The following is a 24,237-nucleotide window of genomic DNA, read 5'->3' as shown; positions in this document are numbered from 1 at the left end:
CAGATGTCTCCTTCTTCTTCTTCCTCTTCCTCTTCTTCTTCTTCTTCTTCTTCTTCTTCTTCTTCTTCTTCTTCTTCTTCTTCTTCTTCTTCTTCTTCTTCTTCTCCTCCTCCTTCTCCTTCTCCTTCTCCTTCTCCTTCTCCTTCTCCTTCTCCTTCTCCTTCTTCTTCTTCTTCTTCTTCTTCTTCTTCTTCTTCTTCTTCTTCTCCTTCTTCCTCTTCTTCTTTTTCTTCCTCCTCCTCTTCCTCTCCTCCTTCTCCTTCTTCTTCTTCTTTTTTAAAGATTTTATTTATTTACTCATGAGAAATGATAGGAGAGAGAGAGAGAGAGAAAGAACCAGACATCACTCTGGTACATGTGCTGCTCGAACTCGGGACCTCATGCTTGAGAGCCCAAATCCTTTTCCACTGCACCACCTCCCGGACCACTACCAGATGTCTTCTTATCTCCTCCATGGCAGCGGCAGGAGGCTCATGAGCCCCGCTGCTCCCCTCCCCAACAATTTTCTTGGGCGTGGGGAGCAGAGCTGACACTGTTCTGCTCCTCTAACCAGCTTCTTTGCTTTGCCCCGTGTTCCAGGTAACATAGAATACAGCTGCCCCGCCACGAACGAATGTGAAATCACCAAGCGCAGACGCAAGTCCTGCCAGGCCTGCCGCTTCATGAAGTGCTTGAAAGTCGGCATGCTGAAGGAAGGTAAGGCTCCGGGCTTCAGAACTGGGGCGCAGGGTGGATAGGGGCTGTCAGACGACCTGGGAAGAGGTGGAATCACGTGCAGGAAGGTTGTCTTTACTGTGGATGATCTCAGTCTTCCTGGGTACTTGCTGGACATCTCCAGGGAGACATGTGTCAGTGTTGTGTACAGTTACGACCAGCAGGTCTGTGAGGTAGTTCTCTGGTTTTTCTTCTCCGCCATCATCCAAAAGTAGCAAAGCCTGTAGGACAGGCAAGAGACCCCTGTCATTGTCTCTTTGCTCTTCTTCTCAATTATTACTGCCTTATTATTTTCTTCTCATTCTATTCCATCTTTATGGAGGAATAATTGATGGATAAAATTTGTGTATGTTGGAGGCAGATGACTCACAGTTTTGAAGTCTCTAGATACCCTAAAATCAGCCCCTGTATTCAAGAAAATGAACTTTTGGATCACTTTATCTAGTTGCCATTTCTTGTTTGCCTGGTCTGTTTGTTTGTTTGATTGATAGGCTTGAGATATTCTATTCTTTTCCCAGTCTTTTATTGCAGTTCTTTCTCTATGAATGAATATCTAGTAAGGATACTGAAACATAGTTTCCCATCTGCTTTCAGTCTGGGATTACAGCAACACACACAAGAATAACATTGACCTTGCCAGAGTGGCTAAGCTCACCCAGGGAGCAAGTGTGAGTTGCTGGATGTGGTGAGACAGGAGCTAAGGAGGAAAGAGTTGGGTTGATTCTACAGTCTGACCTTTCGAGGTCTGTTCCTTCTATCATATTAAAATCCCCAAATATCTGATTATTGGGGATGTTTAATGAAACTAGTGTTTCCATTTGGTGATAGAGACAAATGTTTATTTCCTTTGAGAGACCTAGATTTAGTTGTATTAAAACACACACACACACACACACACACACATGCACACACGCACACACAAAACACAAGGATCCAGGTGGTGGCTCATCTGGTAGGGAGTCAGCACTTCATCATGTGCGGGTTAAGAGCTGGGTTCCCATCCTGGGGCTCCAGTAGGGTGCTTCACGAGCCATGGAGTAGTGCTACAGATGTTTCTTCCTCGCTGTCTCCAACTTCCAACTCCATCTCTCTCTTTCTTTTTGTCTCTTCCTATCTCTCTCTTTCACCTTCTATCAAAACAGTAGTCTTCAGGAATGGTGGCCTTATGCAGGCCTCGAGTCCCAGTGATAATTCTGGTGGCATATATGTATGTGTGTGTGTGTTTGTGTGTGTGTGTGTGTGTATGTGTGTGTGTGTGTGTGTACATTCCTAGAGCTGTGAGTTCACTTACTGCACTCTGCTCCTCAGATAATGATGCGTTTGAATGTGTAACTTCCATGGAGTCCTAGAATAAGCTTTGATCTTGGAGTCAGCCCTGGACGTTTATGTATCTCAGTGTTACTAGAACTCTCCAGCTTCAGAGAGGAATGGCATTGCTAGAACTCATCCTGTGGTTTTCATTGGGAGAAGAATTATAGAAGGATAAGTGGATATGAGTCACATAGACATTGTTAGGTCTGGGGCTTCATGATGGGGGGCCGAATTTTTTCAGGCTCAATCCTGGCTGCCATGAGATTTGGGTACGTGGGAGCTGTGCTGTGTTTCTCTGTCTCTCACTTATCCAAAGAACACTCTCAAATTTTTCTTCCCAACATGCAAAATGATACGAATAAACAAGTCATGAGCTTCGTAATTAGAGTTTTCTGAAATGGTGATGCAGTAAAAAGTTGTATTACCCAGCATAAAGATGAGATTGAAAAAAAAAGATAGAACAATAGGATTTAACTTATTTATGAACATATCTTATATAAACTATGTGATTACATTAAATATTATTAAATCAAAGATTTTAGCAAATCATATACAAATGTTTGCATACGTATGCATACATATTACACACAGAGAAAGTAGAAAGAACAGAGGAAGATAGATAAATACATATCCTGGCTTATGTAGGAAGAGAGGCAGAAAGAAGTTATTAGTGGTGGTTGGTACAGCGCTACAGATAAAAGAGAGGGCTGGGAATACTTTACCCTTCTCTGAGCCTCCTGTGGCATATCTTCAGATCAACTCCATTCCCCCCCTTTTTTAAATTGGTGATTTAATGTCGATTTACAAAATTTCAAGATACCAGGACTACAACTCCACACCATTCCTACCACCAGAGTTCTGTGTCCCCATCCCTTCCATTGGAAACTTCAGTGATTCTCCCATGGTCACAGATAAGATATGGGTTGACTGCTGTTTTAATATCTATCTTTTTTTTTTTTAAAGAATTTATTTATTTATTCTTGAGAAAGACAGGCGAAGAGAGAGAACCAGACATCACTCTGGTACTTGGGATCGAACTCAGGACCTCATGGTTGAGAATCCAGTGCTTTATCCACTGTGCTACCTCCAGGACCACATATCTATCTATCTGTCTGTCTCTTTTTTATATGGTCCTACCCTCTCTTTCTAAATCACGCCTACACCTAAATATCCCTCCTTTTTTCCTCTTCTCCCTCTGGTTCCTAATGGGACTGGAGTTAGAGCCCTCTGGTCATCTCTCTCGAACATTTCTCCTCCTCTGGGAGTATAGACCAAAATTCTTTGGGAGTGTAGAAGGTGGGAGTCCTGGTTTCTTTGATTGCTTTTCTAGGGTCTGTTTTATTGCTTAAACATTAATTAAGCCCCTTCCTGTACCCCTGCAGGAAACTCTTCTTGGCTCTGTCTGTTGGTGTCATAGGTTACAGACAGATGTGGCTGTTGTTGCCAGAGAGGGTTCACTGGGAAATGCAGAAAGGACAAGTTCACAGAGGAAGACATACAAGTAGAAATCAAGCATTAATAGCCCAACACACATGCTATACCGAGTTTTCCTCTGAGAGAGGACAGTGGCAAGAGCTTCCTTTTGATGGCAGAAGGATTTATCTTCAAAACTACCATACAGATGCAGCGGGTTAAGCGCAGGTGGCGTGAAACACAAGGACCGGTGGAAGGATCCTGGTTCGAGCCCCCGGCTCCCCACCTGCAGGGGAGTCGCTTCACAGGCGGTGAAACAGGTCTGCAGGTGTCTGTCTTTCTCTCCCCCTCTCTGTCTTCCCCTCCTCTTTCCATTACTCTAGGTCTTATCCAACAAAGACAACATCAATAACAACAACAATAATAACTACAACAGCAATGAAAAACAGGGGCAAAAAAAAAGGGTAAATAAATAAATATATCTAAAAACAAAAATACCCTACAGGGGTTGAGAGCTAGCTCACCCCCCAAAACGTACACTTTGTGAGAGGAGTAGTGTTTGAGGCTCTGGTACCTTATGGAAGTGCCATGCACAAAATCAGCGTGAACTCCATAAGTGGTGGTGGAGCAGGGCTGTTGGCTCTCTCTTCTCTTTCTTTGTCTGAAATCCAATGAAAAGTTAAAAGTCCCCAAGGAGCAATAGAATCTTACAGGAGTGAGGCCATGGTGAACAAAACAAAAGTGAGTAAACAAACACACAAACAAAAAGCCCTCTAAAAATCTCTGTGATTAACACAGTATTTCAGAACATAGTAATTGGAAATCCATTTTTTTTTCAAGTGGTAAGATTTATCTTACCACTTAGTTAATGCAAAGGGAACTTGAGCTAAGCTTGCATTTATTCCAAGAGACTTAATGAAGAGCTGAGACTGGAAAAATCATTTTGAGAAAGCAAATCAATTTTTTTCGTAAACATTATGCAAGTAATATCAATAATAAACATCAATAGCCTTTAACACAATGAATTGATGTGTCCTCAATTTGGATTCTACTTTAGAAGCCCAGAGTACCTGAAAACATGCCTCCCAACTATATTTCTAGATAGAGAGAATTATGTGATGAGTGTTTTATTTATTTAGTTATATTTATTCCCTTTTGTTGCCCTTGTTTTGTTGTTGTTACTGATGTCATTGTTGTTGGATAGTACAGAGAGAAATCTTGAGAGGAGAGGGGAAGACAGGGGAAGAGAAAGACACCTGCAGACCTTCTTCACGACCTTTGAAGCGACTCCCCTGCAGGTGGGGAGCCAGGGGCTCGAACCGGGATCCTTCCGCACGTCCTTGCGCTTTGCCCCACGTGCGCTTAACCTGCTGCGCTATTCTGGGCCAACTTTTTTAGAAAGAGACAGAGAGACAAAGAGATGACACCTGGGCTCTGAAAGCTTTCCTGAGTGCAGTGGGAGTGAGGCTCAGAGCTAGATCATTGGTGTGGAGAAGCAGATGGACCCCTGGGTGAACTCTTTCAAAGGGTGCTCTTACCTCTCTCTGCTCTTAGGGACTGGCAGAGGAATCAGGAAAATATCATCCCATTCTCCCCTCACCCCAGGCTCCCAGTCCCCAGAAATTTTCCTTGTAGTAGTTTTCTGACAGGAAGAGTCTTGAAGGAGTGACTGAAGAGGTGTGAACGGTGTTTAATTAGATATTGTTACAGAGTTAAATGGGAAAGTGCTTATCTATAATTCACACCTCGTGGTGGTTGTTATCATGCCTTCAGAGGGGCTGTTTTCAGGGGAATTGCTGCTGTTGGTGATAGACTCAGCTCAAGATTTATTTCCCTTTACTTCCTCATACTTGCTTTGATGGAAAAATTATCAGTTTCTCAAGTCCTCTCTTCCCTACCCAGGTAGGAAACGATGGGGTAATTTTGAATAAGTCTGGAATACTTGGTTGTCGTTGTTTTTTTCCCTTAGCATATGAGAAAACGTGGAGTGAAACATTTCATCACACACACATGTACACACACACAGACACACACACAGACACACACACACACACACACACACACACACACACCCCACATATAAATAGATGCACAGATCTGTTTGGCTACCACCTCGACTGAAGCCTTGCCATCTCAGCCTGGAGAGAATGTTCTGTTCTTCAGTGTATCTTTATGGATGGAGAGGGATTTCAGTCCTGTGCACTATGTCAGCGATCATGATGTAGTAAATCTATTCAAATGTAAACCTGTTCAATTCAATTACCAGCCCATAATACAATTTGCCACGACAACCCCTGAGTTGACCACAGCAGTCTGTGCCGATGGATGGTGCACTGGGTCTGGAAATTGACAGACAAAATCTATTTAAACAAAAAAACAACATTAGTTCTCGAATCTGAAATGAAATCAGACTTCAGCAGCTGGGATGAAGGAGGGGAAGGAAACGTCTCCCCTTTCACAGGGATTTTGATTCTGTGGGCCAAGTGCATCTCAGGTAGTGTCTGCAGGGAGGGAGGCGAGGTCTTCACTCCAGAGGTGGTGATTGGGGGAAAGAGATGGGACTTTTATGCTTTTGGAAACAGTAAATCCTCAGTTTTACTGACTGGCATTCATACTGGGTCCAAGAGAGAAGAGATGGCCTAGTGGGGAAACAATCAGAATAGCATCGTATTGTGTATAATTAAATTCTTATAAGCTACCACTTCTCATTAACCAGCTCCAGAATTGCATCTGAATGGGCTATACTTGATGTTAAATTTCAATTATTTTAAATAAGTTAAAAAAAAATTGGTACCAGTGGAAATAAATAAATCGTGGGGTGGTCAGAGGTAGGGGAAGTGACGCTCCTTAAGAGAAGTACAGGTTAAAAATGGAGTTTGTCAGAATCCAAGTGCCAGCACCATTCTGCCTCCTGAACTATTCCCTTCTCTCCGTCTGAGCTCTGCTGTGCTGGGAAGCCTCTCAGGAGTGATGGGTCCTCATGATTTTTTTCAGCATTCTACAACAGTGCATGACAGAGCAATCTCATCTGTTACGGGATATCAGGCCCTAACATTCCCTTCCATTTTTTGCAGGTATTGCTTATTTGAAGGGGATGAGAAAAGAAAAAAAAAAAAAAAGAACTAATCAAGGTGGACCAATAAATCTGGTCAAGATTTATTTTTATTTTAGTGTCTCTGCTTGGTTTTTTAAAGGCTATGACAGGACCCGCTAGTCCTCTGTGCTCTCTCCCAAGGCATTTTAGGAGGGCAATCGTGATTTGATTTAGGTGCAGAACTCACTGATCAAAGGATGCAAGGGCTTTGGGGTTGTCTACCGGCAGGCGATGAGTTTCATCTGGAAAGTACACGTATGTTTCTTTGAGTCTTAAAGATGAGAGCAAGAGATTCACATCCCTGTAAAAAAAAGATCTCTTAGCTCATCAAGCCTGCTGTCCAAAGAGTAGATAGATGAAGGCAGAAAGAAAGACGCCGATTTGGTGCCAAGAAAGTGTGCTTTGTTTTGTTTTGCTTTGCTTTGCTGTTAATCAGAGCACTGACTTACTCAGGCTTATGTTGGTACTGGGGATTGAACCTGGTACCTTTCCAGGAGAGTCTGCTTCCAGAGCCTTTATGCTGCCTCCCCAGCCTAAAAGTATATGTGTGTCTCTCTCTCTGTGTTGTTTTTTTTTTGCCTCGAGGGTTATTGCCGGGGCTTGGTGCCTGCACCACAAATCCACTGCTCCTGGAGGCCATTTTTTCCCCCCTTTTGTTGCCCTTGTTGTTTTATCATTGTTATGGCTATTATTGCTGTTGATGATGTTGTTTGTTGTAGGATAGGAGAGAGAGAAATGGAGAGAGGAGGGGAAGACAGAGAGGGGGAGAGAAAGATAGGCACCTGCAGACCAGCTTCACCGCCTGTGAAGCGATTCCCTTGCAGGTGGGGAGCCGGGGGCTCCAACCGGGACCCTTCAGCTGGTCCTTGTGCTTTGCGCCACATGCGCTTAACCCGATGCGCTACCGCCTGACTCCCATTTTTGCTGTTGTTGTTGTTTGTTTGCTTTTTTTTTTAATATTAAGATTCATTTAATTTTATAAATGCAAGACCAGAACTCTGCCCAGATGTAGAAGATGGTGGTACTGAGTATTGAACCTGGGGCCTCAGGCATGTAAGTCCTGTGGAATACCATTGAACTAGCTCCCCTGGCCTGAAAACGTGATTTTTTACTTTGCCTTTTGAAAAACAGTTTCATAACTTTTTTGATGTTGACTTCTCTCACCTGCAAAGTGCTGGTGGCACTGGTTGTATTTTGTGTCCTGGGTTATCACTGTGGCTTGGCGCCAGGAATGCAAATCTGCCGCCCCTGGTGGCCATTTTTCCATGGGACAGAGAGAAATGGAGAGAGGAGGGGAAGATAGAGAGGGAAAGATAGACACCTGCAGACCTGCTACACTGCTTGTGAAATATCCTTCTTAAAGGTAGGGGAGCCAGGGTCTCGAACCCAGATCCTTGAACAGGTCCTTGTACTTACTACTATGTGCCCGTAACTAGGTGCGGCACCCTCCTCCCACCTGTTGTATCTTTGAATCCATTGCTGTAGTGTCTTCCCAGTGCAATGTCAAGGTGAGGTGCTCAGCACAACAGATGCCTTTCTTTCTTTGTTTTTTTTTTTTAAATTATTTTATAGTTGTTTATTTTCCCTTTTGTTGTCCTTGGTTTGCATTGTTGTTGTAGTTATTATTGTTGTTGTTATTTATGTCATCGTTGTTGGATAGGACAGAGAGAAATGGAGAGAAGAGGGGAAGACAGAGAGAGGGAGAGAAAGACAGACACCTGCAGACCTGCTTCACCGCCTGTGAAGTGACTCCCGTGCAGGTGGGGAGCCAGGGGCTCGAACCGGGATCCTTAGGCCGGTCCTTGAGCTTTGCGCCATGTGCGCTTAACCCGCTGCGCTACCGCCCAACTCCCAGTAGATGCCTTTCAGTCGGTCCCATGAGGCGTACCTGGAGCAGCTGCAGTGCCCGGGAATTGTTGAGGTCAAGCATCAGTCTCAGGTGTGCCTAGAGTCCTGTCCTGGTACTCCCACTTTCCAGACCCAGAGCCCCTGGCCAGACCCCTAAGACTCGCTTGCTTCACTCTGTGTATCTGTAGCCATGGAACTGGAGATGGAATTTCCCGTTGTGGAAAGTGTGAGACAAGCACAGATGCTGGCTTGCCAGATGTAGGCGGAGACACTCTGAGGTCTGTCTGGCAGAGGCCTGAGCCACTTGCTCAACTGAAACAGACTCGTGTCCGCCGGGATCTTCTTGGGCGCTGTCAATGGCTTCAGGGCTCCTTTCCCTTTGTTCTCTCTGGGGCTTTACCATTGCAGACTGACTTCAGACACAGAGATAGAGCCAGGCAAAGACGGAAGGAGGGAAAGAAAGATACCACAGCACCATAACTTTCTCCGGTGTGGTGGGATGGAACTCCAGCCTGTGGCAAGTACATACCAAGTCAGGTGTTCCCTCCAGGTGAGCTGTGTTACTGTCCTGCCCCCTGCCCCAACTGCTTAAATATCAAAAATAAATTTAGTCTTCGATATCTGACCTGAGGTCAAGCCAGAAGAATAAACAAGGGGTTGGGGGACTTCAATCCAAACAGAAATCTATATAGGTGAAGGACTGGGTTAGATTCAGATTTTAAAAAAAAAGGAAAAATAAAAAAACCATCTTAGTCTTCTATTAGAGAAAATGAACACATCAAACGTCATTGCTTTTTAAGTGTTTTTTAAATCTTTATTTATTTGTTGGATAGAGATAGTCAGATATTTGAGAGAGAAGGGGGGCGATAGAGAAGGAAGAGACAGAGAGACACCTGCAGTACTGCTTCACCACTTGTGAAGCTTTCCTCCTGCAGGTTGGGATGGGGAAGGGGGCTTGAACCTGGGTCCTTATGCACTGTAACATGTGCACTCAACTAGGTGCACCACCACCTGGCCCCCTCTCATTGCTTTTTCCTTTTTTGCAGAACAAGGGAGTGATCCCAGGGTCTTTTTTTTGTGTGTGTGATTTTTTTTTAATTACTATATTTATTGGATAGAGACAGCCAGAAATCAGAAGGGGGGGTAGAGAGGACGAGAGACAGAGACATCTACAGCACTGCTTCACCACTCACAAAGCTTTCTCCCTGCAGGTGTGTATGGGGGGCTTGAACCTGGGCCCTTGCACACTGTAACATGAGCACTCAACCAGGCGTGCTACCACCAGGCCCCATCCCAGGGGGCCTGCATGTCACACCATTCTGGTCAATTTTCTGATTAATTGTTTTAGAGAGAGAGAGAAAGGGAGAATAAAATGGGAGAAAACAACCAGGGCAACAAATGGGAATAAATAAATAGATATAAAAAAAGAATAAAATGGGAGAGAGAGAGAGAGGAGAGACTGAAACGTCCTAGCATCACTCCTCCCCCATCCCTGGAGTTCTCACTTGGTATTTAGTCCAGAGTACAGTCATGTGGTGCTGGGACTTAAATCCAAGGACTTGAACATGGTAAGGTATCTGCTGTCCCAGGCAAGACCTATCTCCTAGCCTCCAAATCACATATATTTTTAAATGTCTAAGAGAAAAAAATGAACACATTTTGCAACCCTTCCAGGTGTCTTAAATTTTATTGAAGGCATTTTGATGTCAGCATTGTGGCAAAAAATCAGAGCTGGAAATAAAATTTCATTCACCTTGATAAATATTCACTGAACTACTCCCATGTACCTGGCAAAATATTCTGCTCTGACTTTCAATTCTGATTCTCTCACTGATTATTTGCATGGTGATTTTTTTTTTTCCTCCTGGTTCATCCACTTTGTCTCCATTCAGTAAAAGCAGAGTAGTGATTTGACTAGATTCTTTCTCACAGTGTCTATTCAACAAAAATCAGAGTTTTATTAAAAATAACATAAAGCCCACAGAAGTGTCTTGTCAGTAAATAACCTGGACATAATAATTGTGGTAATGGTGATGTCATGATGTGAACAAAAATTTGAAACATGATAAAAGCTATGATATAATGGATCTGGTTAGTGAGCTATGCTAGTTTTCTTTTTTCTTTTTTTTTGAAGATTTTTTTTTTTTTTATGTATGAGAAAGATAGGAGGAGAGAGAAAGAACCAGACATCACTCTGGCACATGTGCTGCCAGGGATTGAACTCAGGACCTCAGGCTTGAGACTCCAAAGCTTTATCACTGCGCCACCTCCAGGACCACAGCTATGCTAGGCTTTTTTTTAAAAAAATTTTTTTAGTGTTTATTTATTTATTTATTTATTTATTCCCTTTTGTTGCCCTTGTTGTTTTATTGTTGTAGTTATTGTTGTTGTTGATGATGTTGTTGTTGTTGGATAGGACAGAGAGAAATGGAGAGAGGAGGGGAAGACAGATGGGGAGAGAAAGACAGACACCTGCAGACCTGCTTCACCGCTTGTGAAGCGACCCTCCTGCAGGTGGGGAGTCAGGGGCTTGGTCCTTGCACTTTGTGTCACCTGTGCTTAACCCGCTGTGCCATCGCCCGACTCCCTAGCTATGCTAGTTTTTAAATGTGCCTTTACTGGCTAAATCCTTGTGTGTGTTCCACCTTCCTGGAAGAGCAGACCGCACATCATGTTTGCCAAAGTAAACAGAAGTGACCAATAAAGGAACAGGGGAGCAGTGAAGAAACATTTCAGTCCTTAGGAATGGAAGACTGGCTTATGTGCTTTTTTTAAAAAATATTTTTATTTATTTATCATTGGATAAAGACAGAAAAATTGATAGGGATGGGGCAGGAAGAGAAAGAGAGAGAGAGACACCTGCAGCCCTGCTTCACCACTTGTGAAGCTTTTCCCCTGCAGGTGGGGACCAGGGGCTTGAACCTGAGTCCTTGCGTGCTGTAATATGAGCATTTAACCAGGTGCGCCATCGCCTGGCCCCGGCTTATGCACTTTTCCCCTGTTGTTGAAAAAAACCTTTCTTCTGTATTGCCTTGAAACCACAGAGACATCTTGTCAATATATTGATGTTTGGCCAATAGAGTTTCATTTCTAAGGCCTCTGGAATCTCATATCAGATTTATTTGAAGTTTCGCTGTTTTACTATAAAAAATAAAAATATTTATCTAGGTAGAAAGGTGCACTTGTATGATTCGAATGCCTTGTAAATACTTCCTCTAGAGAGAATTGATTCATTCCAGTGAACAAAGCAAGTAGTGCATTTCATAGCCATAAAGTATGGTTTTATCAATGACTACATTGGCTTTTCCAAATTTGATCTGACATTTTAAAGTAAATCTCTACTTCAGAGATCTCAGCCTCCTGCCTCCACTTATTGAAAGTCTAAAAGTGGAGGGCCGGGCAGTAGCTCACTGGGTTAAGCGCACATGGTACACAGAGTAAAGACCAGCACAAGGATCCTGGTTCGAGCCCCCGGCTCCCCACCTGCAGGGGGTTGCTTCACAAGCAGTGAAGCAGGTCTGCAGGTGTCTATTTTTCTCTCCCCTTCTCTGTCTCCTGTTCCTCTCTCAATTTCTCTCTGTCCTGCCCAATAACAGCAGTAGCAGTAGCAACAACGATAACAGTAACAACAACAATGGAAAATTAAAAAGTCTAAAAGTAAACAGGATTAAGAATTCACCTACAGGGAGTTGCAATGCCCAAGGCCCAGGTTTGAGCCTCTGCATGACATCAGAGGTGCAGTGATATCTGTTTCCTTCTTGTTCTATTTATCTGGATGAGAGGAGAGAGAGAGAGAGAGAGAGAGAGAGAGAGAGAGAGAGAGGTATTCAAGTATGACTTCAGTTGGAGGAGGGTAACAGGTAAGGTCAAATTACTTGCTCTTCTGTTTACTGTAAGTCAGATCTGTGGTCTGGGAACCGAAATTTGGAATAACTTGCCATGAGTTGTGGAATGGGTATCCTTTGTTATGCTGTTATTATCTCCTTCAAATTTAGTAGTGAGGAGTGTAGAAGGTAGCTTGGCAGACAAAATGCATGCGGTTCCTGTCTCCAGCATCACATGGGAGTGCCATCGGTAGCAACAAGGAAACTCCATGGGTAGTGAAGTAGTATTTTGATGTCTCTCTTTATTTTGGTCTTGTTCTTTCTCTGCACCTCTCTCTCCCTCTCCCTCTCCCTCTCCCTCTCCCTCTCCCTCTCCCTCTCCCTCTCCCTCCCCCTCCCCCTCTCCCTCTTCCCCCCTCTCCCTCTTCCCCCTCTCCCTCTCTCCCTCTCCTTCTCTCCCTCTCCCTCTCTCCCTCTCCATCTCCCTTTCCCTCCCCCTCTCCCTCTTCCCCCCTCTCCCGCTTCCTCCATCTCCCCTCCCCCTCTTCCTCCCTCTCCCCCTCCCCCTCTTCCTCCCTCTCCCCCTCCCCCTCTCCCTCTCTCCCTCCCCCTCTCCCTCTCTCCCTCCCCCTCTCCCTCCCTCTCCTTCTCCCTCTCCCTCCCCCTTTCTCCCTTCCCCTCCCCTCCCCCTCCCTCTCCTTCCCTCTCCCCCTCTCTCTCTCCCTCTCCCTCCCTCTCCTTCTCCCTCTCCCTCCCCCTCTCTCCCTCCCCCTCCCTCTCCCTCCCTTCCCCCCTCTCTTCCTCCTCCTCCTGCTTTCTATCTCTCTGCATGTGAAATAAAAATCTAGGGCTAGGAAGGCATAACGTCATGTCATCATGTATGCCTGAGGCCCTGGGTCCATTTCCCCAGACTATGTTAACATAAATGAATGAAACCTAATTCACCTTAAAGTGGGGGGTGGGTGGTAGCGCATAGGGTTAAGTGCACATGGCGCACAACACAAGGACCAGCACAAGGATCCAGGTTTGAGACCCTGGCTCCCCACCTGTAGGGTAGAATGGAAGCTCAGTCCCACTGAGAGGTAGGACTCTGAGTGTCAGATTGTCCCTGATTACACGAGGAGCTGCGTATTCAGAGAGTTTCAATGGCTTTCTCAAAGTCCTATTCCAGAGGATCTGGGGATGGATTCCGTCCAGCGTATCGTAATCCCAGGCCTGTTCTGTATCGCTGTTAAGTTGTGAAATACTTATTTATTTCCTGTGAGATACACAGGGACAGCTTCATGTGGAGGAGAGAGATGGGCATCAGGGTGGGAGGGCAGATGAACCTGCAGTTCCAGGAACACGGGGCATTTAGGTGCTTTGCTTTGTCCAACGTGAGTTGGCACCTGTCCGCAGGAAGACACTGGGAAACAGGCAGCAGGATCTGAAATGACCATTTTCTAAAGAATTATCTTTATTTATTTTTAAAAAGATTTTATTTTATTTTACTTTACTTTATTTTGTTTTATTTTATTGTATTGTATTTTTGAGAGAGAGAGACACATAGAGAAACACAGAGCACTGCACAGCTCTGGCTTATGGTGGTGTGGGGGACTGAACCTGGGACTTCGGAGCCTCAGGCATAAGAGTCAGTTTACATAACCATTATGCTATCTACCCCTGCCCTTTTTCTTTTTTAAATTTATTTCCCCTTTTGTTTTTGTTGTTTTATTGTTGTAGTTGTTATTGTTGTTGTTATTGATGTCGTTGGTGTTGGATAGGACAGAGAGAAATGGAGAGAGGAGGGGAAGACAGAGAGGGGGGGAGAACGATAGACACCTGCAGACCTGCTTCACCGCCTGTGAAGCGACTCCCCTATAGGTGGGGAGCCGGGGGCTCAAACCAGGGTCCTTCCGCCAGCCCTTGCGATTCACACCACGTGCACTTAACCGGCTGCACTACCACCCGACTCAAGAATTATCTTTATTTGTTGGTTAGAGGCAGTCAGAAATCAAGAGGGGTGGGAGGAGATAGGGAGAGAGGCAGAGAGACATCTTCAGCAAGGCTTCACCACTTGGAAAGTTTTACCCATACAGGTGCTGGGGGGGGGGGGGGGCTTGAACCTGGGATCTTGTGCACTGTGACAGGTGCGCTCAACCGTGTGCACCACCACCTGGTCCCTTGAGATGGCCTTCAGTGCCTTAAAAGGGTGCTTTCACCTATGCTCTGCTAAAATCCTTGGACTGAACTCGGCATCCTCAGTCTCTGTGCAATGCCAAGGGCTTCCTCTTTTGTTGAAACTCATAGATTGAAGAGATTGACTGAGTCCTTGGAAGACATTGGGCAGGAGGAATGGTAAGAGCATGGAGATGACGGTGGCCATTGTTCCACATAGTACAGAGCAAGGGGCACAGAGGGGCACATCACACAGACGAGTTGCTCACTCACTGAGCTGCCATTGCATCTCTCCAATCACTTGTCTTCAGCCCCCAGGATAAAAACAAAACAAAACAAAACAGAACTCAGAACTATTTTTACTGCAACCCCATTTTGTATCTTCATTTATCTGTGGCAGTGGGAGTTCAGGGTCTTCTGCCTTTACCTGAGTGGCAGGATCAGCAGGGAGCAACTTAGCAGTCCAATTACCCTTCTGTTTCCTCGCCTCCATTTTAATAAAAAGTTCATTTAAATGGAGGGGGGAGCATTTTCCAGGTAGCTTCTCTTTAAAAAACAGAGAGTTTCTCAGGTCATTTAGTAACTAGTGGATTTGTTTTTGCTTATTAAAAGAGCCTGCTTTCCTGCGATTTATCTTAACAAAATATCATTTGTTAAAACCTCTGAAGAAGACATTGCCAAGGTGAGGCTTCCTTTTTTTTTTTTTTTTTTTTTTCCTTTCCCCCAAGTCTAATATCATTGTGCTGCCAAGTTGAAAACATAAATTATTGGTAGGGAAATGTAGGCTCCTAGTGCCTTCAAAAAAGCAGAACAAAGAGAAGGAGAAGCTTTAATGGTATTCAAGGAAAATATTTCTGTGTTAGATGACAGTTAATAGAACTGCCTTGACCTCTCTGGTATTTCTTGTACTTTCTGTTGTAATATTATCCTAAGAAGCTCCCTCATTAATGCAGGTGTTAGACAAAACTCCCAAGTTATAATATAAGCAACAGCAACAGCACCTTCTCCCCAGGCTCTGCCTCGGCATCAACTACTTTGGGAAAGTAGTTAAGGGGCCACAAGAAGTTACTCCATTTTTGATACTGAGTTACATGATGATGGAGTCCTCTTTCTGTTTCTCTTTCCCTTTCCTCCTCCTCCTCCTCCTCCTCCTCCTTCTTCTTCTTCTTCTTTTTTTTTTGGTTCTTTTCTATTGAAATGAAACTTGAATAGTCTATCTCAAAATGAGTAACAAAAGATTCTGAATGTAGGAGGCAGTGGGTTAAACACACCTGGCACGAAGCGCAAGGACCGGCAGAAGGATCCCGGTTTGAGCCCCCGGCTCCCCAGCTGCAGGGGAGTCGCTTCACAGGTGGTGAAGCAGGTCTGCAGGTGTCTATCTTTCTCTCCCCCTCTCTGTCTTCCCCTCCCATCTCAATTTCTCTCTGTCCTATCCAACAACAATGACAACAATAATAGTAACAACACCGATAAACAACAAGGGCAACAAAAGGAAAAAAAAAATGGCCTCCAGGAGCGATGGATCTGTGGTGCAGCCACTGAGCCAGCGATCAACCTGGAGGCAAAAAACAAGAAAGAAATAGAGATGTAGAGAGATGGTATCACTTGCCCAAGTTCACAATGGGCAATGGAGTTGCATTGTATAGCTGGCATTCTGTCTTTGCTCCCTGTTGGTTGAATACAGTTTTGTTTTGTGAACAGAAGAAATATCCAAGTCCAGGGGGCCAGGTGGTGGTGCACCTGGTTAAATGCTCACATTACAGTGTGAAAGGGCCCACGTCCAAGTCCCTGGCCCCCACCTGCAGGGGGAAAGCTTTATGAGTGGTGAAGCAGGTTTGCAGGTGTCTCTCTGTCTCTTTATCTCTCACTCCCCTCTCAACGTCTCTGTCTATATCCAATAATAAATATATACATGTATATTTTTAATGAGCTCTTCCTTTAAAACACAGAAACATCCAAGTCTATGTTTAGCTTGGGATTCTTCAGGGATAGGCCTATTATGAGATACTGACCTCTCAAAAGATTATTTAGGGACAACTTTTTTTTTTTTTTTAACTAGCGTTCATAAGTTTTATCTTAGTAGATAAGAGTGAGTTTGCTTCTATTCCCTCCGTTGTTTTAAGAATATAGCCCTCATCTACCACTGGGGCATTGTGCTGTTACTGTCCGCTGCTGTACCTTGCAGCTGTCACCCCATGACTCATGTTCTTGCATTGCCTGCCTGCATTACTTCTGAAAGTGGCCTCTCCCTTTTAGGTAGGGAGCTTGAAGTGCTTGTGTTTTAAAGTTTTGTCCATGATCCTGTGCATGATCCATTTCAGACATCACACATCTCCCGTGCTATTTCTGCTTCTCTGGGATTACTTTATATGTATTTAGTCTTTTAAAATAGCAACCATATCAGGCATAAAGTAGATAAACTCTGTTGTTCCTATGAGACACGGCTCCAAGACCATTGGAGTAAATCTGCCTCCCTCCTGCACTAACATTAGAGAGGACAGAGAGAGACTAAAACTCTCTAAGACACGCTGCTTTCCTCTTTCCTGCTTTTTTTTTTTTTAACTTTCAGATGCACTTCCTTTAAAAAATATATGTTGGGAGTTGGGCAGTGGTCGCCCAGCAGGTTAAGCACAGGTGGCGCAAAGCTCAAGGACCGGAAGGATCCTTGTTCGAGCCCCCGGCTCCCCACCTGCAGGGGAGTTGCTTCACAGGCGGTGAAGCAGGTCTGCAGGTGTCTGTCTTTCTCTCCCCCTCTCTGTCTTCCCCTCCTCTCCCCATTTCTCTCTGTCCTATCCAACAACAGCAACATTAATAACAACAACAATAACTACAACAATCAAACATCAGGGGCAACAAAAGTGAATAAATAAATAAAATAAATATTAAAAACATTTAAAATATATGTTATTTATTTTAGACAGAGTCAGAGAACTTGGGAGAGGAAGGGAAGATGCAGAGAGAAAGAAAGACACCTGCAGCTCTGCTTCACCACTCATGAAGCTTCTCCCCTCCAGCTGGGGATGGGGGAGACTTGAACCTGGGTCCTTGTGCACTGTAATGTGTGCACTCAACCAGGTGCTCCATCCGCCGGCCCACCCTTCCTGTTTTAGTTGGAATACTATTGGAAGCAAATGGTGTAATGAAGTGAGGGTCCACCTTCATCATTTGCATTCCTCACCTTGAAATAGGAAGCCAGCACCTGTCTAGTAATATGCTGCAGACCATTTCTTTTGGATTGCGGTAAAAGAAAACTCAAGAGATCTTGCTTGCTCTTTGGTCTGAAACTACCCTGCCAGCCTGGTAAGTAGCCCATCCCATAGAAGACATGGTCTTATGTGTCTCTCCTTCTCCTTCTGCTTCTGCTTCTGCTTCTGCTTCTCCTTCTCCTTCTCCTTCTCCTTCTCCTTCTCCTTCTCCTTCTCCTTCTCCTTCTCCTTCTCCTTCTCCTTCTGCTTCTCCTTCTGCTTCTCCTTCTCCTTCTGCTTCTCCTTCTCCTTCTGCTTCTCCTCCTCCTCCTCCTCCTCCTCCTCCTCCTCCTCCTCCTCCTCCTCCTCCTCCTCCTTCTCCTTCTGCTTCTGCTTCTGCTTCTCCTTCTGCTTCTCCTTCTGCTTCTCCTTCTCCTCCTCCTCCTTCTCCTTCTTCTTTCTTAATATTTTTAAAATTTATTTTCCAATTTTGTTGCCCTTGTTGGTTTTTATGGTTGTTGTAGTTGTTGTTATTGATGTTGTTCTTGGATAGGACAGAGAGAAATGGAGAGAGGAGGGGAAGACAGAGAGAGGACGAGAAAGATAGACACCTGCAGACCTGCTTCACTGCCTGTGAAGTGACCCCCCTGCAGGTGGGGAGCTGGGGGCTCGAACCGGGATCCTTAGGCCGGTCCTTGAGCTTTGCGCCATGTGCGCTTAACCCACTGCGCTACTGCCCGACTCCCAGTAGATGCCTTTCAGTCGGTCCCATGAGGCGTACCTGGAGCAGCTGCAGTGCCCGGGAATTGTCGAGGTCAAGCATCAGCCTCAGGTGTGCCTAGAGTCCTGTCCTGGTACTCCCACTTTCCAGACCCAGAGCCCCTGGCCAGACCCCTAAGACTCGCTTGCTTCACTCTGTGTATCTGTAGCCATGGAACTGGAGATGGAATTTCCCGTTGTGGAAAATGTGAGACAAGCACAGATGCCGGCTTGCCAGATGTAGGCGGAGACACTCTGAGGTCTGTCTGGCAGAGGCCTGAGCCACTTGCTCAACTGAAACAGACTCGTGTCTGCTGTGTTCTTCTTGGGCGCTGTCAATGGCTTCAGGGCTCCTTTGCAGGTGGGGAGCCGGGGGCTCGAACTCGTATCTTTACGACAGTCCTTGCGCTTTGCGTCACCTGCACTTAACCTGCTGCACTACTGCCCGACTCCCTTATGTGTCTATTCTACACACACACACACGCACACGCGCACACACACACACACACACACTCCATCTGCAGACAGCTGATCTTTTTTCCCTGCCATCAATCCACCTGTAGGCCAACTGGGCCTTGCTGGTTTTGCTGTGGCACTTGAGTTTAATGTCCAGGAATCTTGGCAAGCATTTGGTGAAGACCCACTTTATCAAGTGCTTCACGATCCCTGCCACTTGGGTACACCTGTAGCTGTAGCCTGCTGGTTACCTTCCTAGCTCGGCCTCTGCAGAATTCCACGCTGTCTCCGTTATACAAGGTGCCGGACACGATGCACTGGTCCTTTCTGGAGAGATGGTTCTGTTGTGCCTCTCACTCTCTGGCTTAGGAGGTAGTAGAGCCACCAACCAGCTTCCCTAAGGCAAGCTGTCTGCAAAAGAGCAAGCCAGCTGGCTTGGCCAAGGTTGATCAATGATGAGAGACAGGCTGGCTTCCAGGTTCACAAAAGCCACACAGTGGAGAGTAGGTCAGCGGCTTCCCCAAAGCTGGCAGCAGTCTGGTGCCTGGCGCGTGCCAAATTCCCCGAGCCTGATGGCACTGGTGGGGAGTCCAAACCAGACCTTGGTGAGTGGCAGATTGCACTGTGTGAGAGGCAGCGTGGCCTTGCGGCCACAGGAACAAGTCTCCAGGACCTGCCAGTCCCTCTCAGCCGGACCCAGGTAGACGGCATGGCCCAGGCCCCATAGTGACGACTTGCTGGTATGACACCTTTGGCTGATTCCTTCACCCAGACTTCAAGTAACGTGACTTTTAAGGTTGATGTGGGTCTGGATCCTGTTGTGGAAGAGAGTAACCTGGAAGTGGTTGGTGAAGTAGGAAGCATTATTGGTTAGCTTCTCCCGCTTTTGAAATTCTCAATATAAGAACTTCTTTCTTCTGGGGATATATCGTAAGGAATCAAAGACACCCATTCAAAAAAATTCCTATGCACCCATGATCATATTAGCACAATTTGTAATAGTCAAAGCCTGGGAGCAGCCCAGGTGTCCAACAGCAGATGAGTGGCTGAGCAAGTTGTGGTCTAGATACACAATGGAATACTACGCAGCTATTAAAAATGGTGACTTCTCCTTCTTCACCTCATCTTGGATGGAGCTTGAAGGAATCATGTGAAGTGAGATCAGCTAGAAAGAGAAGGATGAATATGGGATGATCTCACTCATAGAAGTTGAGAGATAAGATCAGAAGGGCCAACACAAAGCAGAACTTGGACTGGGTTTGGTGAAATGCATCAGAGTAAAGGTCTCTGGGGCAGGGGAGGGGCGAGGGTTCAGGTCCTGGAACATGATGGCAGAGGAGGACCTAGGTGTGTGTTTGGCGGTGGGGTTAGCATGTTATGCAGATATCTGAGAAATGTTACCCATGTGCCGACAACTGTATTTCTTGTTGACTGTAAATCACTAATTCCCCCTTCCAAAAAAAGTTTTTTAAAAGCAACTTCTTTTTAATGTGATACGGTGGGAGGTGGTTAAATACATACAATATTGTAGAGCCATTCACGTAGCCCAGTATTTGTATCATGGAGGAGGGGGAGATAGAGAGAGAGAGAGAGAGGGAGAGGGAGGGGGGAAAGGGGGAGAGGGAAGGATCGAGAATGAGGGAGACAGAGAGAGATATGCTTTGATGTGGGGTTGGGAACATACATGGTAAACTCTCATCCTGTCCACTAGAATCTTTCCTTTTGTAACCGGCTGTCTCTGATCAAATGGGATTGTTGGCAAGGTGTACAGGGAGACTTTCTGAGCAACTCCCTCTTAGTTACCGTCATTTCTGGAAACTGCCTCCCTCCCTCCCTTTCCTCAAGGACAGTAACTTTTAAGTCACTCCTACACCCACTGCGGAGGCACAATGTGAAAACAGACGCCCAGACTGTTTCTACCAGAATTCGCAGGTACCTTGGGGTCACGGGGGCATCGGGGAGCAGCATACCTCAGGCTGAGAGGCTTTGATTGCCGCCTTTCACTTAGCATATGTTCCTACTTAGATCTGCACTGATTCCCAGGTCTTGTTTTTCAGCCCCCACCAGCCCGTGGCCCCCTAGGACGGCAAGTCCATTTCACCTGACCTACCTCTCAGTTTTCAGCTCTCAGTGTTTTCCTTGAGGCTACCTGAGCCTTTATTGAGTAGCCTTTCCTAGAATGATCCAATTAACTGCCCCCCACGAGCCTTGCCCCTCACACAGAACTTTTTGGGACACTTCTTCCCTTTTCTCCTCATTAGTTCTTACTTCTTTTGTTCCGAGAGTTTCCTCTGAAAGCTAACTTTCTTTTTTTTTTTTTTAATATTTATTTTATTTATTTATTCCCTTTTGTTGCCCTTGTTGTTTTATTGTTATTGTTGTTGTTGTTGGATAGGACAGAGAGAAATGGAGAGAGGAGGAGAAGACAGAGAGGAGGAGAGAAAGACAGACACCTGCAGACCTGCTTCACCGCCTGTGAAGCGACTCCCCTGCAGGTGGGGAGCCGGGGTTCGAACCGGGATCCTTATGCCGGTCCTTGTGCTTTGCGCCACCTGTGCAAAAGCTAAGTTTCTTCCCCACTCTACCGAGCTGTCATCCATCAGGTGATTCCCAGGCCTCTGGCTTTCATTATGCCCCCCCCCCCAAAAAAAAAAACCCCAGCGCCCCCACTCCCAGGAATTCACCTCTCTGCTCTCTTCCACATTCATCTCCAGCCTATTAAGGCTCTTCGGGATCAACATTATCATAATGATTAGTATATTTGAAGCCAATTAAATGCCAATTACACTGACCTCAGCCCGTCTTGGGTTATTATCGATGTATGCATCATTTGGAAATATTTGGAGGCAAGTAGAATTCTTGCCTTATGTCGTAGTCTGTGTAAATATTTCTAGCTGTATCCAGGAAAAACACCCTGTTGTTATTGCTGGGGTCAGGTGAGCCTTCGAGGAGTCGCTCAGGACCGAAAGGATACATGTTCATTCAACACATTTCTGGACCTGGATTCTTCGCCCTTGGTCTGTCTCACTCAGTGCATATCTATGTTTATAGCAACCTATGTAGATATCGATGTTTATATAGAGATGGATGCTGGTGCTGGGGGTCTCAAATGTGCCTCACTGCATTGCTCATGAACTGACTTGTTCATTTTTTTTTTTATTTCAGAGACAGAGAGAGAGAGAGAGAACACAGCACTGGAGTTTCTCTTTGTGCCATAGCATTCCCATGCCATATCCAGGGTGCAGGCCTGACAAGTCATGGGTTCTACTCACTGAATTACCTCCTAGCCCAGAATGGATAATTTTTCAGATAGGATGCAAACCATATAATTTAGGGATGAAATGTCTTCTTCTTCTTCTTTTTTGCCTCTAGGGTTATTGCTGGGGCTTGGTGCCTGTACCACGAATCCACTGGGTCTCATTTCTTTTCCTTTCTTTCCTTCTTCCATCCCTTCCTCCCTTCCTTCCTTCCTTCCTTCCTTCCTTCCTTCCTTCCTTCCTTCCTTCCCTCCCTCCCTCCCTCCCTCCCTCCTTCTTTCTTTTTGTTCGGTGCCTGCACTGTGAATCCACTGCTCCCAGCAACTAGTATTATTTTTTCCATATATTTTTTTTCTATTTTTATTTGACAGGACAGAGAGAAATAGAGTGTGGGGGGGAGATAGAGAGAAAGATAGACACCTGCAGCCCTGCTTCACCGCTCATGAAAGGTCCTCCCTGCAGGTGGGAAGCGAGGGCTCAAACCCAAGTTTGTACGCATGGTAATATGTGCGTTTACCCAGACGCACCATCACCCCGCCTCTGCTGCTGGATCTCAGTCCTTCCTTCCTTCCTTCCTTCTTTTTGTGAGCAAGAGCTGGAATTCAGGGGATTTTGTTCATGTGGCAGAGCTGTGGCAATGGCAGGACCATTCCTAGTTGTAGATTCTCTCAAGCTACAGAGCGAAGCTCATCCCAGGGTCATTGTCTACTTCCTGTGACTGCTGGCTCTCTGCGGAAGCCTCACTGTGTCACCTCTTCAAGTCTTCTGTGGAGGGTCGCTCTGCCTTTCCTTAGAAAGGGCTGGAAACATGCTGGCGCTCCTTCTCCCCTGGAGCACAGCCGCTCCCACGTGAGCTGTCACAGACCATTGTTCAGAGGAGGAGAACTGCCAGGGCCTCCTCTGTCCCCAAGAGGGAGGCCCAGTCACTGTCTGATGATTTCATTTTCCATTTGTGGCATGCTCTCATGCTTGGCAGTCAACAGGTCCAATTTTGTGGTCTGGGCAGAAATGTATTTCTCAACGATTCGGTCTATGTCTGCAGGCCTCCCCAGCAGCCATTAATTAGAATCTGGAGGGAATGGTGTAGAAAAATAGTGCTGGGCCTCATGGTGACAGAGTAAAAGGAACAGGAAATTCAATCCAAACGCTGTGTGCCCAAGACATGTCAGAGAATCAGGAGGTTCTCTGCTACAAATGTTTTTTCTCGCAAATCTTTAACAGTTTGCTTATGTGCTCTGGCAGAGGAGGAAAAAAAAAAAAAGAAATCTACCAGAAGTTTTGCTAAGGTAGAAAAGAACAAAAATCCCTCAGCTTTGACGAGGAATTCAGCTTCTAGCTGAATGCCACTGGGGAACCGGCCTCTTTGAAAGTTCCTGAGCTTCTAAGGCTGCCAGTTCTTTCCTCCCTCCTCGCCTGCCTTCCTCACTCCCTTGCAGTCACAGACTCCTATCAAGCCTCCTCGGTTAATGCATTGATTTTAACTGGAAATCCAGAAGGAGCCGGTGCTGTAGTCAGCTGAACTCTTAAACAGTCCTGGGAGACCAGAGTCATTTGCACATTGGAAAACAGCTAATGGGCCGGGCAGGCAAAGGTTAGTCACAAGGCCAATATCCCGGTCCCTTCGCTATCTCCAGGCCAGAGAGCAAGGGGACAAAAGGCATTGCAATGTTCTTCCTGGATATGTATATCAAATTGTATTATTTTTGACCAGAGCATCTCTCATATCTGACTGGTGGTGGTTCTAGCAATCAAATTTGGAACCTCTCACAGGGGAGCGTCTGTCCTACTACTCAGCTGGATCCCTGGTATATATATTGACTTCGTTATAAAGGAGAAAAAGGGGGCAGACGATAGCACTCCTGTTTAAGCTCACACACGACAGTGTGTAAGGACCCCAGGATTAAGCTCCCGGTCCCCACCTGCCGGGGGAAAGCTTCATGAGTGGTGAAACAGGGCTGCAGGTGTCTCTCTGTGAACAAAGACCTGCGTTCAAGGCGCCAGTCCTGACCTGTGGGAGGAAAGCTTCTCAGTTGGTGAAGAAATGTTACAAGTGTCTGTCTTTCTCTTTCACAATGCCTATTGTCTTCTCTTCCCCTCTCAATTGTCTGTCTCTATCCAATAAATAATACATAAAACATTCTTTAAAATTCAGAGCAGGGTGTGTGTGTGTGTGTGTGTGTGTGTGTGTGTGTGTGTGTGTGTGCAGGGACAGGTTCCGG

The 24,237-nt window shown here is 45.6% G+C and overlaps 1 protein-coding gene across 1 annotated transcript in view; it reads left to right on the top strand.

The window, feature by feature from the left end:
• The first annotated feature begins 579 nt into the window (after positions 1 to 579).
• Positions 580 to 24,237, top strand: part of ESRRG (estrogen related receptor gamma) — a 197,170-nt gene continuing 173,512 nt past the window's right edge. The window contains exon 1 of the mRNA XM_060178446.1: positions 580 to 696. Within this exon, the coding sequence (XP_060034429.1) occupies positions 663 to 696 (34 nt within the window). The 5' untranslated portion in view covers positions 580 to 662. The remainder of the gene's footprint in view (positions 697 to 24,237) is intronic.

Source organism: Erinaceus europaeus, chromosome 19 (genome assembly GCF_950295315.1).
Source record: "Erinaceus europaeus chromosome 19, mEriEur2.1, whole genome shotgun sequence".
Classification (NCBI taxonomy): Eukaryota; Metazoa; Chordata; class Mammalia; order Eulipotyphla; family Erinaceidae; genus Erinaceus; species Erinaceus europaeus.
Note: the sequence above shows the minus strand (reverse complement) of the source record. Positions and strands in the feature narration are given on the sequence as shown.